This window comes from Pan paniscus, chromosome 6, assembly GCF_029289425.2.
Source record: "Pan paniscus chromosome 6, NHGRI_mPanPan1-v2.0_pri, whole genome shotgun sequence".
In the NCBI taxonomy this organism is placed as follows: domain Eukaryota; kingdom Metazoa; phylum Chordata; class Mammalia; order Primates; family Hominidae; genus Pan; species Pan paniscus.
In genome coordinates, this window is record NC_073255.2 from 34,826,716 (window position 1) to 34,845,949 (window position 19,234).

At 39.5% G+C, this 19,234-nt stretch overlaps 1 protein-coding gene across 1 annotated transcript; it reads right to left on the bottom strand.

The window, feature by feature from the left end:
- Window positions 1-1,484: 1,484 nt before the first annotated feature.
- FKBP14 (FKBP prolyl isomerase 14) lies at window positions 1,485-19,217 on the bottom strand. Its single transcript, XM_003833374.5, has 4 exons — window positions 17,282-19,217; window positions 13,627-13,778; window positions 9,953-10,080; window positions 1,485-5,881 (listed from the first exon to the last, which is right to left on the bottom strand). Exons 1-4 carry the CDS (start codon window positions 17,476-17,478, stop codon window positions 5,723-5,725), a joined length of 636 nt encoding a protein of 211 aa, XP_003833422.2. The 5' UTR covers window positions 17,479-19,217; the 3' UTR covers window positions 1,485-5,722.
- Between the last annotated feature and the right edge of the window lie 17 nt (window positions 19,218-19,234).

The following is a 19,234-nucleotide window of genomic DNA, read 5'->3' on the forward strand; positions in this document are numbered from 1 at the left end:
CTTATGTCCAAGTGCTCTGCACCTCTGGAAAAGAAGTTCTTTTTTATTTTCCCAGGGTTATTATTATAATGCTAATTTACTTTTTTAGTTTTTTGTTTCTCCCTGCATCCGATAGTGCTATAATTTTTTCTTTTTTCTTTTTTTTTTTTTTTTGAGATGGAGTCTTGCTCTGTCACTCAAGCTGGAATGTAGTAGCACAATTTTGGCTCACTTCAACCTCCACCTCCCAGGTTCAAGTGATTCTCCTGCTTCAGCCTCCCTAGTAGCTGGGATTACATGCGTGCACCACCATGCCTGGCTAATTTTTGCATTTTTAGTAGAGACAGTGTTTCACCATGTTGACCAGGTTGGTCTCGAGCACCTGACTTCAAGTGATCCCCCCGCCTCAGCGTCCCAAGGTGCTGGGAGTACAGGCATGAGCCACCACACTCAGCGTATAATTTACCTTTTTAATAAAAAGGTAAGAGAATATATTTTCCCATAACATGCCACCAAATTCCTTTTTCTCCTCTTGCAATTTCCAAACACTGAGAAATCACCCATATATACACAGTTCAATGGGGAGAGATAGCATGCTGACCTCTATGTAGCATTAGAAATATAAGCAATAGGCCGGGCGTGGTCCCTCACGCCTGTAATCCCAGCCCTTTGGGAGGCTGAGGCAGGCGGATTACCTGAGGTCAGGAGTTCGAGACCAGCCTGACCAACATGGAGAAACCCTGTCTCTACTAAAAAAAAAAATAAAAAAAAAATAAGCTGGGCGTGGTGGCGCATGCCTGTAATCCCGGCTATTGGGGAGGCTGAAGCAGGAGAATTGCTTGAACCCGGGAGGCGGAGGTTGTGGTCAGCCAAGATCGCGCCACTGGACTCCAGCCTGGCAACAAGAGCGAAACTCTGTCTCAACAACAACAAAAGAAAAAAAAATAAGAAATATAAGCAATATCCCACACATCATTAACAAAATAAAAACTACAAATTCATTTCCATAAGGAAAGATCCAAATGGCTAGATTCTTCATCTGAATCAGAAATCATTGTTTCTCGTTATTTTCATGGCAACCCCGCATTTCGTTTAATCACAGAGGGTATTTTATAGCACTGATTTACGCAGTAGGCATAAATCAGTGTGTCCACCTGCTACACACGATAAAACCCTAAACCAAAACAACAGTGATAATAAACATCACCCTCCCTCCTCCCCCTCGAAAAACCAAAAACACTTTCTTCAGTGCTAAGAATTAACTATTAACTATCATGCTAAAGGTCAAGACTTAATGCATATTTCAAAAGAATTTAAATCAAACCACAGCTTTTCTTACAAATATACCTATACAGAGCAGATAATCAGAGGCACAAAGTGTCACTGTACCCCTCTCCTTCCACTACCTGTCCATCTTCCTCACTTTTGGTATAAAATTTAGAATAACAGGTAAGAAAATCAGTACAACTGCTGAGGAAATTGGTGTTGAAGAATTTTTCACAAAATCAGTTATCTCCCAAATAAACTTTATTTTGAAAAGAATATCACAATATAGTCATGTAAATTTAAATATGGCACATTGAGAAGTATTGACGCAAATTATATAGTCATGTAACCACATGTTTCGGTCAATGTACAATATATATATGATGGTGGCCCCACAGATTATAATAGAGTTGAAAAATTCCTGTCACCTGCTAGGGATGTCTTGATCCTGACCCTGCATAGGCCTAGGCTAGTGTGTTTGTCTTGGTTTTTGACCAAAAAGTTTAAAAATTCAAAATTTAAATAGATAAAAGCTTATATAATAAGGATATAAAGAAAATATTTTTGTACAGCTGTACAATGTGTGTTTTAAGCTACGTTATTACTAGAAAAGTCCAAAAATTGTTTTTAAATAAGTATCTAAACTAGAAAATTTACAGTAAGCTAAGGTTAGTTTTTTATTATTTCTATAAAAATTATAGAATTTTTTTTTTGAGACAGTCTTGCTCCTCTGTCACCCAGACTAGAGTGCAGTGGTTCGATCTTGGCTCACTGCAACCTCCACCTCCTGGATTCAAGCAATTCTCCTGCCTCAGCCTCTCAATTAGCTGGGACTACACGCATGTGCCACCACACCTGGCTAATTATTGTATTTTTAGTAGAGATGGGGTTTAGCCATGTTGGCCCAGCTGGTCCCAAACTCATGACCTCGAGTGATCCACCCACCTTGGCCTCCCATAATGCTGGGATTATAGGCATAAGGCACCATGCCCAACCAGAAGAAAAACATTTTTTATAAATTTTAGTGTCACCTAAGTGTACAGTGTTTATAAAGTCTACAGTAGTGTACAGTAATGTCCTAGGCCTTTACATTCACTCACCACTGACTCATCCAGAGCAACTTCCAGTCCTGTAAGCTCCGTTAGTAAGTGCCCTATACAGGTATACCATATATATATATATACACCATATATATATATATATATATATACACACACACCATATATATATATACACACCATATATATATACACACCATATATATATATTATATATACACACCATATATATATTATATATACACACCATATATATATGGTGTATGTATATATTTTATATATATATATATATATATATTTTTTTTTTTTTTTAGATGGGGAGTCACTCTGTCACCCAGGCTGGAGTGCAGTGGTATGATCATGGCTCACTGCAGCCTTGACCTTGCCAGGCTCAGGTGATCCTCCAACCTCAGCTTTTGTACTTTTAGTAGAGACGGGGTTTCGCCCTGTTGCCCAGGCTGGTCTTGAGCTTCTGGGCTCAAGCAATCCACCTGCCTCAGCCTCCCAAAGTGCTAGGAGTACAGGCGTGAACCACTGCACCTGACCAGATTTTTTACAAATCTTTTATACCATATTGTTATTGTTGTAGTATCTTTTCTGTGTTTAGATGTTTGAATAAACAGACACTTGCCATTGTGTTACAATTGCCTACAAGATTCAGAACAGCAACATGCTGTAGCCTAGGAGCAATAGGCTATATACATGTCCTACATGTGTAGCAGGCTACACTATCTAGGTTTGTGTAAGTACACTCTATGATGTTCCCACAACGATGAAATAACCTAATTAGACATTTCTCAGAGTGCATCTCCATCATTAAGCGAGGTATGACTGTACATGTGAAGTCACAGTTCATGTCTGATTATTCCCACTAATAGAAGAGTACAAAGGTACAGTGAAACCAAAAAAAAAAAGCAGATAACTTAAAAACCATAACTTGTGCATATGTTTTCATTTTATACTTGTGTCCAAATGTTTAGATGAGAACTGATACAAATTCACAGGTTTTTAAAAATGCTGCCTGAATAATCAAAACTCTTTTTACTTTTCTTGCCCTACTATAGATAGCATCAGTAATGTTTATACAGAGTAGCACCATCGGACAAACTACTTTCCCTTCTCCCATCAGAGAGTATAAGGCTCTCTGTATTATGGCTTAAAACATTAGCAATGACTTAATAGTTTTCAACATACAGCTGATTTTGTTGGAGAAAGGTGTTACAGTATAGTCTTGTTAAGAACTTTATGTTTTACTGAGGAAAATGTCAATAATCAGTGAAAGTGGTCTACATATGATGTAATAATTGTTCATAATTCTTTTTAAACAACAAATGGGGGTAAATATGAATGAAAGAAGTAAAACACATCTGGAACCTCGCGTTGTTCAGGGTTTTTGAGGCAATTCAGAGCTAACTGCAAGATTATGCTATGAAACTGGAGCCATTTCTATATCATAGTGAGAATTCTAATGTACCAGAAACAGGCAGAAAGCCATCTTCAGAGAATGAAGACTCAAAGATAAACAACGGAACAGCAAACTGAAGAGAGAATTAGACCTCAGGGAAATTTTCACTTTTTCATTAGTAGAGGGCAGTAGAAGACACTGAACTTGGGGACTGAATACTGGTTCTGCAGGTTAGTGCTGACCCTGGGCATAACAGTCAATCTTTTTGAATGACAATTTCTTCATCTATAAATTAGGTATAGTGAGATCCACCAACTTGTTTTATGACTCAGAGCCATGAAAAGCGAAGATAATAATGCAGTTAATATCATTTTGTACACTATAAAGGGCTACTCTTAGAAAATGAAGATTTGATAACCTTAAAAAAAAAGAATTAAAGATAAAAGCCAATTTAAAATAAAATTAGGATATATTTTTTCTTTTTTAAAATCCAGGATAGGTATTTATTCAATAGTAGCTGCTGTAGGTCTGCTTCTTTTTTTTTTTGAGATGGAGTCTTGCTCTGTCACCCAGGCTGGAGTGCAGTGGCACAATCTTGGCTCACTGCAACCTCCGCCTCCCGGGTTCAAGCAAATCTCCTGTCTCAGCCTCCCGAGTAGCTGGGACTACAGGTGTGCACCACCACACCTGGCTAATTTTTGTATTTTTAGTAGAGACAAGGTTTCACCATGTTGGCCAGGCTGGTCTTGAACTCCTGATCTCAAGTGATCCACCCTCCTTGGCCCCCAAAGTACTGGGATTACAGGCATGAGCCACCACACCCAGCTAACTTCAGTTTTTGATGAGACAGAAATGGGAAAATGTAGACTGGTTTACTACTTTATCTTATGATACAATGTTATTGTAGTATAATATACTATAGACTACCCATTAAAGAACCAGGAAGGATATTCCGCTAGCCTTAAGAAGTAAATATTGAATATAAATATAACTTTCTACCTCATCTATAACATATTGATACATTTTATTACAAAGAAACTCACACATAAATGATTTGTCCTATTTATCATAATAGGCCACCAATTACTAGGAGCCAAGCTTCATCAGCTTAAGTCCTAGGTAGCATGTCTCAATGCATACATATTTATATGTTATTAACCGTGTTTCTTTTCTTTTTTTCGAGACAGAGTGTCCAGGCTGGAGGTGATCTTGGCTTACCGCAACCTCCGCCTCTGGGTTCAAGTGATTCTGCCGCCTCAGCCTTCCTGGGTAGCTGGGATTACAGGCAGGCATCACCACGCCCGGCTACTTTTGTATTTTTAGTAGAGATAGGGTTTCTCCATGTTGGTCAGGCTGGTCTTGAACTCCCAACCTCAGGTGATCCGCCCACCTCAGCCTCCCAAAGTGCTGGGATTACAGGCATGAGCCACCGTGCCTGGCTATTAACCTTGTTTCTAACTTCAGCATTGCACATCTCCTTAGTAAAGCAGTAGCCATTAACAAGTCAGGTCCAACAACCATTTTCCTCTGGTCCTCAAGCAGAGACTCAGAGCCAGTTACACATAAACTATTTCATTATAACATGAAAATAGCAAGCCTTGGGCTATTGCAAAAGGCTTTTCAAATGTTGACCTCTAACTTGGAGAAAATAGAGGGAAGCAGAAATATAGGGTGCTAATTTGTGCTATAACCTGGTCTCATGTCGTGGTATATTCCCAGTTGCAACATTTTAAATTTATAAGTGAGAAAGTAAAACAAAGCTTCATATCTGTGAAAGTGAAAAATTGTCCAGAAGTCGTCTATTCAAAGACCAATTAGCTTTTTCTTCCCAATAACTTACCAGAAAGAAATGGGTACTTAGAAACCCTAAGGGGTTCTTTAAATAGGGGTCAGAAAAAATATATAAAAATAAAAAACAAAGCAAGAAAGAACATTGTATAAAAATAAAATGTTCTTTAAAGATGACTGCCCTCTCTTGAAAGATGAGTGCTATATTAAAAGGGTAGATGTATCTCTATAACTCATCGTGTTTATATGTAAATTCTCTGGCAGATATAAACCCATCTTTGTCTTCATCTTCTTTATCAAAAATATCCTCCACCAAAGCATCATGATGACTTTCATTCACCACCGCACCATGTTTTTCAAACTCCTTCTTTAAATATGCTTTAACCTACAAAATAACAGATCCCATTAATAACTTGGATTCATAAGATACCCACATTGAGCCAATCAATATCACAGACATGGACTGTTACTATATTTAGTTCATTTAACTAAATATGATAACTTCTAAACAGCCATTTTATGACATAGTTTTAATGATAATTAAAAAATAATAGAAACTTTTTCCCTTAAAAAAACTGTTGCTAAACTGCTACAGTGGAGACACAAAATATTGCTCAAAGGCAGGGCCAGGTGTGGTGGCTCATGCCTGTTATCCCAGCACTTTGGGAGGCCCAAGTGGGAAGATCACTTGAGGTCAGGAGTTGGAGATCAGCCTGGCCGACATAATGAAACCCCATCTCCACTAAAAATACAAAAAAAAGTTAGCCAGGCATGATGGCATGCGTCTGTAATCCCAGCTACTCAGGAGGCTGAGGCAGTTGAATCGCTTGAACCTGGAAGGCGGAGGTTGCAGTGAATCGAGATTGCACTGCTGCACTCCAGCCTGGGCAACAGAGTGAGACTCTGTCAAAAAAATAAAAAATTAAAAAATTAAAAAAAATACATATATATATATAGCTCTCTCTCTATATATATTGCTCAAAGGCAGAGATAAAGCTTACGTCATGTATACAATCCTCATATAGGGCTTATATTATTGGAAAATACCCAATGAGAGCATACTACTTGTTCTTAATCTGAATCTAAATACTAGGCATTTCTCTTCTTTTTTTTAGACAGAATCTTTTTTTTTTTTTTGAGACGGAGTCTCACTCTGTTGCCCAGGCTGGAGTGCAGTGGTGCAATCTCGGCTCACTGCAAGCTCCGCCTCCTGGGTTCACGCCATTCTCCTGCCTCAGCCTCCCAAGTAGCTGGGACTACAGGCGCCTGCCACCACGCCCGGCTAATTTTTTGTATTTTTAGTAGAGACGGGGTTTCACCGTGTTAGCCAGGATGGTCTCGATCTCCTGACCTCGTGATCCGCCCGCCTCGGCCTCCCAAAGTGCTGGGATTACAGGCGTGAGCCACCGCGCCCGGCCTTTTAGACACAATCTTGCTGTCACCCAGGCTGGAGTGCAGTGGCACCATCTCAGCTCACTGCAACCTCTGCCTCCCAGGCTCAAGCAATCCTCCTACCTCAGCCTCACACATACCTGAGACTACAGGCATGCGCTACCACATCTGGCTAACTTTTATATTTTTTGTAGAGATGGGGTTTCACCATGTTGCCCAGGCTGGTCTTGAACTCCTGGGCTCAAGCAATCTAACCCCCTCAGCCTCCCAAAGTGCTGGGATTAGAAGCATGAGCCACTGCACCCCATGGACACTTCTCTTAAAACTAGATTAAATAGTGGCATCTTTGACTTGAATAAATGTCTGCAGGTAGTGGGTCTTTTGGGTTTTGGTTATGATCATGTGATTAGATTGAGTCTAGTCACAACCTTTCAATCTCAGAAAGTCAGGTCTGATAAGTGCCTAGACTACAATTTTCCATTTTCATTTGTTTTTTTGTTTTTCTTTTTTTTTTGAAATAGAGTCTTGCTCTGTCACGCAGGCTAGAGTACAATGGCACGATCTTGGCCCACTGCAACTTCCAACTCCCAGGTTCAAGCGATTCACCTGCCTCAGACTCCCTAGTAGCTGGGATTACAGACACCTGCCACCATGCCTGGCTAATTTTTGTATTTTTAGTAGAGACAGGGTTTCACCATGTTGGCCAGGCTGGCCTCGAACTCCTGACCTCAGAAGATTTGCCTGCCTCGGCCTCCCAAAGTGCTGGGATTACAGGTGTGAGCCACCATGCCCGGCCTCCATTTTCATTTCATTCAGATATTTAAAAATACAAATATTGTTTTCAATTTCCCACAAGATTCACCACAATGAAAATCAGCCTATATTTTCAGTTTTAATTATATCACCTCTCTTCCTTCTGTTTAGACCAGCAATTTCAAATCCTCTCTCCCCCAGCTTTCAAGAAGTACACATATAGTATATATTTATTTTTAAGTTAAAGTGATTTAATGCAGTTGTTAAAAAAGGGGTGGGGGAGAGATCCATTAATCCATAAAACTCTATGGATTAATGTAGAATGTATTTCTAGGATATATTGTGTGAATAAAGCAAAATGACAAAACAGCATGTATAGTTTGCTTCTTTTTGTGTAAGAAAGGGGGAAATAAGAGTATGTATTTGGATTTGCAGAAGGAAACACTGGAAGGATATATTAGAAACTAATAAAACTAAGCTGGGTGCAATGGTGCATGCCTGTACATAGCGAGACCTCATCTCTACAGAAAAAAAACAGAAAGAAAGAAAAAAGTAATTAATAAAACTGGATGTGGGGATAATAGAATAGAAGAGGATGTAGGTAGGAGAAAGACTTTTAAAAATATGTAAATAATAGGCCGGATGCGGTAGCTCACGCCTGTAATCCCAGCACTTTGGGAGGCCAAGGCAGGCGGATCACAAGGTCAGGAGCTTGAAACCATCCTGGCCAACATGGTGAAACCCTGTCTCTATTAAAAATACGACAATTAGCTGGGTATGGTGGCGTGCACCTGTAGTCCCAGCTGGCAGGCCGAGGCAGGAGAATCGCTTGAACCCGGGATGCAAAGGCTGCAGTGAGCTGAGATCGCACCACTGCAATCCAGCCTGGCAACAGAGTGAGATTCTGTCTAAAAAAAAAAAAAACAACAGTAAATAATAGAGACAAAGTCTTCCTATGTTGGCCAGGTTGGTCTTGAAGTCTCAGCCTCAAGCAATCTTCCTGCCTCAGCCTTCCAAAGTGGTAGGATTACAAGTGTGAGCCACCTCACCCAGCTAAGACTTTTAAATAAATATCTTTCTGCTGGGCACAGTGGTTCACGTCTGTAATCCCAGCACTTTGGAAGGCCGAGGTGGGCAGATCACGAGGTCAGGAGTTTGAGACCAGCCTGGCCAATATGGTGAAACCCCATCTGTACTAAAAATACAAAAATCAGCCGGGCGTGATGGTGCAGCTACTTGGGAGGCTGAGGCAGAATTGCTTGAACCCAGGAGGCAGAGGTTGCAGTGAGCCGAGATTTTGCCACTGCACTCCAGGCTGGGCAACAGAACAAGACTCCGTCTCAGGAAATAAATAAATATATTTTTGTTTTGAACCATGTGACTGTGTTATATATTCAAAATTATTTAATGAAAGGGAATTAAAATTTATCTTGGATGGAAGAAAAAGGCATATGACTGGTAATACTATGAGGTGTTATAAATTTAGTGGCTGTGGATCATGAACCCCTGGTTCATAACAATTTGGCTTACTCAAGACTTAATCATTTCCTGGCCATTAGAATGAATTTGATCAAAGCATAGAAAGGGACTTGATATCTGACCAGTCAGGACAGAATGGAGTGTGAGTAGATAAAAAACAGGAATAAATATCTCCCTCCACTTCTTTCCCCGCAGCAGCCAGACTAGGACAGGTATGTGTAGCAATGGCCGAATTATAAGGAGAAGCCTCTTCTTCCTTTCTCTTTACCCAAAGGCTCAGATTTTGATGGGGCTGGAGCCCTGCTGTGTAAAACCCAGGCTGGGGTCTCTTTTCTCTGGGGCAGCCTGAACAAAACAGAGCATGTAAGTTGCTTGCTGTTAATTGCCAGGAAAACACTACAAGATGTATTTAACAGCCAGTCTACAGTTTTAACAGAAACTGTCCACATGAGATATTTCTCAGGACAGCTAGCTTCTTATACAGTAACTCCAGATGGAAACTGTCTTGGCAAAATTGTTCTTTCAAAGACCCAAAAGTAAGGATAAGATACAGTGAACCCTAAGCATTGGGAAGAAAAAAGCAAAAGATTGAATGGTGCTTTTTAAGTCTTAATATATTTCTCTCCAAAACAGTGATTCACTATGAAAAAGTCCACTTTCAAACCATCAGTATTTTAAGAAAACTTATAAATAAATATTACCTAAATAAAAGTAGATTTGAAATATACACATATTCATTTAAAAAGTGAGTTACAAAAACAAAACAGAACAAAACAAAACCCCAAACAACCAAAGAAAAGTAGAAAGAGGAGTAGGAAGAAGGAAAGGTCACCTCATCTTTAGAGAGTTTCCAGTCATCATTAAGATCCATTTCTTGGAATGATTCATGGGATCTTGGTCCATTTCGAATCTCCAGGAGATCAATATTAAATATCAGTGTACTTTCTGGGGGAATTTTACCTGACGTGAGGAAAGAAGGCAGAAAGTTTTAAAAGAGCCAAAAGTTTTAATAATAGAAAATTTATGGTAATGGACAAAGTATTTTTTTTAACTGAATTAAAGAGCCTTCCTAAGATTGTCATATATGATGAAAATTATGTATATTATATTTTACTCGAATAGAATAGAGTAAAAGAAGAAATAATATAAACTAGCAGAGCAAAAGCATTCTATCTTTGGCTTAGCAATTAAAATGTAAATACACATACACACAATGCATATACATACACAGAGATGTACCTAATGGCTTAGGTATTACATTTCTAATATAATTAATATATTACATATTATATGTCAAGAAGGACTTAAAGGGTTTTAGATAATTCGGAGTTAAGTATATTACAAGTAATAAACTAACTTTTTGGTCAGAAAGTCCTGACCTAGAAATACATACAGTATTGCCATTTCTACCACTAGAAGGCATTTCTACCCATATAATTGAGTAAGCTCTGGTGTCACACTGTCTGAGGCTGAAGTTTACATTTGCCCATCTCTAAGCCTCAATTTCCTCATCTATAAAATGCAGATAATAAATTTCCTCCTCAGGAGTCTGTTGGGAGGATAAAGGGAGAAAAATCCATGCAAAATACTTAGCATTAAACTTGACAAATAGTAAACTCTGAATACATGTTATTGAGGTATAATTTTCTCACAGGCTTTAAAAATAATGCAGGAAGGTTTAACAATTTCAGAAAGTTAGGAAACACTACCTCTGATATAGAACATTATATATATGTTGAAGACATTTCATGGGAGGGGAGAAATTAAAATGAATTTCTGAGAAGGGAAATTAAAAATCTTTAAAAGTGAAAAGAGCTTTGTTAAAATCCCAGGAACCTGAAACAAACAAACAAACAAACAAACAAAAACACCCATCTGTGGAGTATGGACAATTGTTTTTCTCAAACTTGTTTCCTTATAACTATATTTAACATACAGGTCTGTGTAAACATGTTAAATATTTCTTAGTCATCCTCCCCCATCCCACATATTTCCATGAAAGAACATTCATAAATTCCAAAGAGAAGACTTATAAAGTGTGCTGAAGCTTACCATTTCAGATCTAGACAGAGATGCGACATGCGCTAGGTTGTTGATAAAACTGGTATCTTTCCAAAAGAGGCATGCAAGCATGTACTAAAAGACTACAAAATTAGTGTTAAATACAGATTAGAAAAATTAGTTTCATGGCATTCAGTTTGAAGGAAATGACTCAAATTTAGATCTCTACTTATTGTGAAGTAAACTTGAGTTAAATATAGTATGAGAAAGAGTAATGGACTAATACAACGTACAGTAGTCCCCACTGGGATATGTCCCAAGAATCCCATTAGATGCCTGAAACCGTGGATAGTACCAAACCCCATACATACAATGCTTTTTCCTATACATGCATATCTGTGATAAAGTTTAATTTATAAAATAGTCATAGTAACAGATTAAAAATAATAAAATAGAACAATTACAACAACATATCATAATAAAAGTTATATGAATGCGATCTCTCTCTCATTCTCAAAATACCTTAATATTTTCAGACTGCAGTTGACCACAGGTAACTAAAACGGTAGAAAGTGAAACCACAGGTAAAGGGGAACTACTGTATATAAATATTAAAGGTGAGACAATAAAGATAAAATGAAAACATTCTCAGCATCAGAAAAAATTTTCTAGATACTTGGTTTTCTTCTCTAAAGAGGATTATGACTAAAAGAAGAATTGAATTTGGTTAGTTAATCTTATCCTATGAACAAGATTTGTATAGATTTGTATATTTTGGAATACATAATGCTTGCCATATGGCATCTATTTTCCTTCTCAGGAAATGGGCTGTGAATCCTGACTCCTCACTTTTGTCAGTGGTTAACCTTAGACTTCAGGATGCTATGAAGTCTATATTTATACTATATCAGAGTGGTTGTCTGTCTGGTTCTGATGACTACTTAAACTTTTTTTTCTTCATTACGTTAAGTAATACATGCTCATTGTAGAGCACATACTTGGATGATAAAACCAGAAATAAATATGATTCCCAGTATCACAGTCCATTTTTAACATTCTTATTTATTTCCTTATGATTAACTTTCTATGTATATGTACCTTTTCCTATATTTACTATCATATATACTATAGGTTTATTTTCTACTTTTATATATAACACTGTATCTCATGCATTTCAGATATAATTTTTAAACTCTTTGGAAATGCCATTTTAAATAACTGGGCCATATTTTATTTAGCTAAATTCTTACCAGTATACCACTTACGACAGTTCCAATTTTTTGCTTAGAAACAATGCAATTATGGACATCCCTGTTCACAAATTTTTTTCCTGATATCTAATTATTCCCTTAGGTTTGAAGGAATTATAGAATAAATGCATATAGACATCTTCAGACCTCTTTTTTTTTTTTTTGAGCTTGAGTCTGGCTCTGTCCCCCAGGCTGGAGTACAGTGGCACGTTCTTGGCTCATTGCAACCTCTGCCTCACATGTTCAAGCAATTCTCCTGCCTCAGCCTCCTAAGTAACTGGGATTATAGGTGCACTCCACTACGTTCAGCTAATTTTGTATTTTTAGTAGAGACAGGGTTTCACCATGTTGGCCACGTCGGTCTCAAACTCCTGACCTCAAGTGATCCACCCTCCTTGGCCTCCCAAAGTGCTGGGATTACAGGTGTGAGCCACCATGCCTGGCCCAGACCTCTTGATATATATCACAAAGCAGCTCTTTGGAAAGTTGCAGGGGTTCTCACTTGAACAGCAGGATATGTGTCTGCCCTGAAAAACTAGCACAAAAGCTGTCCGGACCAGCTAGCCAGCTTGCTTCTGCTTTGTGACACAGGGAGAATTAAATTCATTTCATGTCACTCTATGATTTTTTTAAAATACATTGTTAAAAACTTTATAAATAAATTTAAAAACGGGAATGAAAAGAACTCCCAGTTTGCTGTGGGAGACTTAATATTCATGAAGTACAACCCATATATAACCCACATCTAAAATGCGTTCAATACTTTAATAATCTATATTTCACAGGTTCAACTCATCCAAACACTTATGTTAACGGATCTTTCTCTCTGCATTGTTAAAGTAAATTGGTGAGTTTCAGTTTGGGAAGATGAGAACATTCTGAAGATGGATAGTGGTGATGGTTCCACAATAACGTAAATGTATTTAATGCCACTGAACTGTGTACTTAAAAATGGTTCAAATGAAAAATTTTATGTATATTTTATCACAATTAAAACAACCCACCATATTGGTGAACAGTATTAATAGACCTCAATGTTCTTTTTTTATTGTTAGCATAGTTGCCCATTTAGACATTACAGCCTTAAACTGGCCATTTCAATTGATACTCAAGACATAATACAGTTGCTAAAGGAATACATACCCCCTATTAACTTCCAGGGAAAAAAAAAAAGTTGTAGTGACTCTAACTTCTGTCTCCTAATCCAGAGAACAACTCTAGTGCTATAGTAAGAAAAATACAGAAATACTATTACCTTTTCCTTCTTTTCCATAGCCCAGAGCAGGAGGAATGATGAGCTTTCTCTTCTCTCCTACACACATTCCTTTCAAGCCCTGGTCCCAACCTTTGAGAGCCTCCAGGATGCCCAGGGTAAACCAAATGGGCTGACCATTGTTATGTTTGTGACTATGATAGAAAGAAAACACATTAGAACTCCTTATTAACTCTAAAAAATTTTCTTTAGTGCATTTTCCCACCAGTAAGTGGTTAAGTTTATTAGTTTAAAAATTTATAAATACAGCAATTCTGTATTTGCACACACACACACACACACATCCAAGTCAAGTTTATAGGAATTCAATTCACTGCCCATCTTTCTTGATGCAAATTTCACATACTTGACTGGGCTTAAGAAAGACAGAGGAAATAATAAAAACAATTAACAACCATTTGAACATTTGTTGTATACCAGGAATTATTCTAAATTTTATTTTATTTTTTGCCTCTTAACCCTTATAGTAAGTCTATAATGTAAGTACCATTACTACCCCATTGTTCAGATGAGGAAACACAGGTTAAGTTCCAGTCTTTAAACCTAATTCCAAAGTTCAAGGTCTTAATCACAAAGTTATGTTGTCCCAGGAAGGCCACTAGGTTGCAGAACAGGGAGAAAATAATGGAAAAATGGCTGAGTTTGGGAAGGAGATTGAAAGGCTAAGGAGAATTTACTGCCAACATATGTGGGTCCATATGCACACAGATATGAAGAGTGAGAAGCACAGTGTCTTACGTCCTGCCTACAAACTTTCCTTAGCTATGGCCTGCTGATGGCTCTGACGGGTAGAAAAGGCTGCTTTTCATCCCTAAATCCCCACTCAGACCCTAGCCCAGTTTCCTCCTCAGGGGTCTACAGTGGGGCTATATAGGAAAGTCTGGAAGAGTAGCCCCTCAAGGACTGGTGTGTTAGTCCATTTTCATACTGCTATGAAGAAATATTCAAGACTGGGTAACTTATAAAGAAAAGGAGGTTTAATGGACTTGCAGTTCCACATGGCTGGGGAGGTCTCACAATCATGGCGGAAGGCAAAGGAGGAGCAAAGGCACGTCTTACATGGTAGCAGGCAAGAATGAGTGTGCAGAGGAGCTGCCTTTTATAAAACCATCAGATCTCGTGAGACTTATTTACTATCACAAGGAGAACAGCATGGGAAAAACCTGCCCTCATGATTCGATTACCTCCCACCAGGTCCCTTCCACAACATGTGGGGATTATGGGAGCTACAATTTAAGATGAGAATTGGGTGGGGCCACAGCGGAACCCTATCAACTGGGGAGGAGGGAAATAGGATGTCCTGGCTCATGAGTTGAAGAGAGTCTAGCCTAGGAAAACCAACCTGCCGAACTACATACAGGGAGGCTTAAGGGCTGAGTAATGCCTGATCCCTACCTAGCTCCCTTTCAGTGCAATAAGGAAAATATTCTATTCAAGGATATCTTGTAGGTGAGAAAAAGAAGTCACTGTACTACACTTCATGAGTACCATGGTTACTAAATCTGGGTAATGCCATTTTTTCCTGTAATTTTGCCCAATGATCAAAGTAACAAAATGCCAACTGTGGAAAATTTGGGAAGGCTAGAAATGAAAAAAGAAGCAGGAAACATTCTACTACTCATCACTGACTACAATTTTAGCACAGTTCTTCTTAGGGCTAAGCAATTTATCCCATAGGCTATGGTTCTAGAGATGGCAAACGTGCTTACAAACTGATCATTTGATGGTATTTCTTTTTCTTCAGAGCAGAGTCTCGCTCTGTTGCCCAGGCTGGAGTGCAGCGGCGCAATCTCGGCTCACTGCAGCCTCCGCCTCCTGGGTTCAAGCGATTCTCCTGCCTCAGCCTCCTGAGTAGCTGGGACAACATGTGTGCACCACCACGCCCAGATAACTTTTGTATTTTTAGTAGAGACGGGGTTTCACCATGTTGGCCAGGATGGTCTCAAACTCCTGACCTCGCGATCTGCCTGCCTCGGCCTCCCAAAGTGCTGGGATTACAGGCGTGAGCCACCGCGCCCAGCCCATTTGATGGTATTTCTTCATGAAGTTTACAGTTAGCAGCTTCTGACCATTTACATGGAGGCTGCATGATAACAGTCCCCTCATCAGGTATTAGAACTTAGTAGCAAACTGCTAAATAATATTCCATGGCTACCACCAAAGTCAGCACAGGTTTTTGGTTCAGAGATCTGAAAGAAGTCAGGCTGAGTCTAAAAGAGATCAGACTAAAAATAACAATATAACTGAATTTTCAAAATGCAAATCACATCATTTAATATCCGCTGTGGCACTCACCTAGTTGACAAGAAGAAAGGGCTGTTGAGAATTCTAAGGCAAGCCATTTTTCTGGAACTTTTTCCCAGGGCTAACAGTTCAGAGAAGAGCCCCATTCATTTCCCCAACCCTCAAGACAGACCAGGTCTGAATGCCCAGTAAAGGCAGTTTATTAGAAAATCAGGTGGAGGATGGGCTATGAAGATTCACTGTTTTAATTCATGTTATTCCCTCTACCTACAACATCCTTCCCTACTTTCCCCCTGGAAACCTCCACCCATCTTCCAAGGTTCATTTCAATTATGGTCTCTGGGAAGTCTTTCCCTTTCCCCACCCCGTGGAGCCTAACTACTTCAGGCCCAGTTACGCTTTGCTAGCACTTTGAATATTCTGTACCCTATATCATTGCATTATTTACTTGTCTTTCTCCCACCTGTAGATGGTGTATACTGTTAGAGGACAAGAACCTGCTTCTAGCCATCTTTGCGTCTCCAGGACCTGACTTGTGACCATTCAATAAGAGTTTGATAGATGGACAGATTAATGAATAGATGAAGATGATTAGAAGCCAAAATTTCTGAATCTTCCTAGCATCCAGAACATGGCTTAACATCAAGGAAATGCTCACTAAATACTGTCATAATGGAATGAATGGAACCGATGCCTAATTGAAAATCATTAGGCTGTAAACCATTTCCATGTTCCAATTTCTTCGTTTATAGAACAGAAATGATAGTGTAACCACCTGAAAATCCTTCACCTAGACTTCCAAAACCACACCCACCTCATCAATGAAGTCTGACTCTCTAGAAAGAAGCGAATGACTGAAATCATGGTCCTGTGCCTTGACCAAAATACCATTCGTCAGAACAAAAGAAGTAGGTCAGTGAAACGGCATTAGTATATCCTTCAACAGGCAAATAAGTGATAGTGTAGTTTGCTTTTGAAGTCGCTGTGAAAAGTTTTAGGTGAACATCACCTACACCACATTAAAAATGGAATCAAGTCATTTTCTTTAAGAAATGGAGTTTGAGATATGAGAATTCTTTTGGGCTTTTTCTACTTATTGGCCAATTATACACACAGATATATTTCTGCAATATTTCAAAGATTCTAGTTCTAATTTTTATAATAAAAAAATTAACAGCCTTTTCCAGATCACATGTTTCCAACAAGACCTTCAAAGGCCTCGCTCGCTATATAAAACTGGCTTTAAACAATTTCCTTTCCCAAAGAAGGAAATAAGATATTTCGGTTTTGTAAAAGAGGTAAAACCAAGTACAGGCCACCTTTCCTGCTGGAGAGCTGGCATAAGTGAGTGGATTCTTAATTACTATTTTACCTGCGGGGCATAATTACTTACGTCGAGTGAAATAAGGAGCCGTCCTTTTCTAAGTAGCCTTCATAGTGGACCAACATCAAATCCCCTCCTTTGGTCTTGCGATGGCAGATGAATGGCTTCTGGAGAACTTCAATTTTCACTTCTGGTTCAGGGATCAAAGCCCCAATCAAAGAAGTGACGAACAGAGTCAAGACCGCGTTCCACAAGAAAAGCCTCATGTTGCTGAAGCAAGGAAAGAAGTCCCTACAAAAGCAGCGAAAGGGCCCTCGACTTCATAGATTTAAGAACATAGTTCAAGGCTTAGGGACAAGGGCTTCAGGCAAGTTCAGGACTCCCCCTTCTTAGAAGACGTGGCACATTTACCACCAACTATTTTCTCAAGGGTCACTAACCTACCTTTAAAGAGTTAAGCCCAAATGCGGGCCTGACTGGCTCTTATAACGCGGCCGCCTGGGAATAGCAGCCTCCCATTGGCTATTGGTGCTGTCCTTCAGGCAGCTCTCAAGCCAATGACGCTGCAACGATGGAATTTACAGCCCGGTAGAGCCGGGCAGCTGCCAAGCGGCGGATCATCCCTTGTGGTCCTAGAGCCCGGCGGATTTCAGCATTCAACCAGCGTGGATTTTGGGAGAGGGGCGGGGCGCAGAGCCAACCGGAAACTCCTCCGGCTGATTTATCTCTGTGAAGAAACCTGCTGAGAGACGTAGGAAGAGTCCCGGGGCCCTATGAAATCTTCGGGGTTCCAGGAAAGACTCGTTTACTCTCGCCGTTGGAGAGCGGCCCCCCAAGATGCCACAATCCTAGGATTTTGCTATTGCTCATAAACTGTAAAGACTGACATACTGCTTGAGGGTTCACAAAGCGCGTTCCCGTTGCATGAACCTCACTACACCCAGTAAGGCAGGTTCTTTTTTCCCATTTAAAAGAGAAGTAAATTTACACCGGGAGATATTAACTGTCCTGCTTAAGGTTGTTTGGCCCCGAAGCAAATGAGCTCTGCCTTCAAACCAGGTCTGATTCATTCCACAGCACCACGTCATGTTATAGCTGCTAATAATTTATCCCTTAAGTTACCTTATAGGGTAAATAATCAGTTTCGACTTGCAGACTTCCGCTTTAAAGAATAAATGGTAATCATGGTTACGAATTACACAGCCTCATCGTAGTTTACATTTTCTAGTTTTACATTTTTTGCCTAAGTTCAGAAGTAATGCATGTTCATTGAAGTCAATTTGGAAGAAATTGGAAAGCACTAAAGTAAGATTTCCAGATAATATTGGGGAATCGAATTAAGTTGGAATTTCAGATACATAACGAATAATGGTTTTGCATTTTTATTTACTAAATCAGGCAACTTTAAAGAAAAAGAAAGCTCGCCGATACCACCACCAGCCGCAAACAATCCTCTTAATATTTTGGTGCATGCTTCTGTGACATATACCTAAAGCGATTTAAATCGTATTGTACTCTTTTCTCACCTCCTCTTTCCACTTAATCTGTAGTTAACATTTTTTCTGGTCTAATAACCGTAACACAGTGCATATCCGCACTCTATGTGCATAGGAATCCCCCTGAAGATCTTGTTTAAAATGCAGATTTTGATCTGGAGGTCTGGGGTGGGTGCAAGATTCTGCATTTCTAACAAGCTCTTAGGTGATGTCAGTGCTCCGGGTCAGTAGATCAACACTTCCATAGCGAGACCTTAGAGTCTGGACAACACCTGTTTACACTGGCCTCATAGTATTCTACCCTGAAATTCCAATAATCTCTTTACGCCCTGTTATTGGTTACCTCAAGTGTGTGAGATCAATTAGGCAGCTTTGGAACAAGAATAGGGACTAGAACTCAGGAGGTATCGTGAGAGGTCATGTAGACCCCCAAACGGCGGGCACCATTTACAGTCAGAACTGCGCTCCACACTTGTCTCAGGGGCCTTCCTCCTCCCGTCGCCTAGTCCGCAGTCCGCGTCTCGGG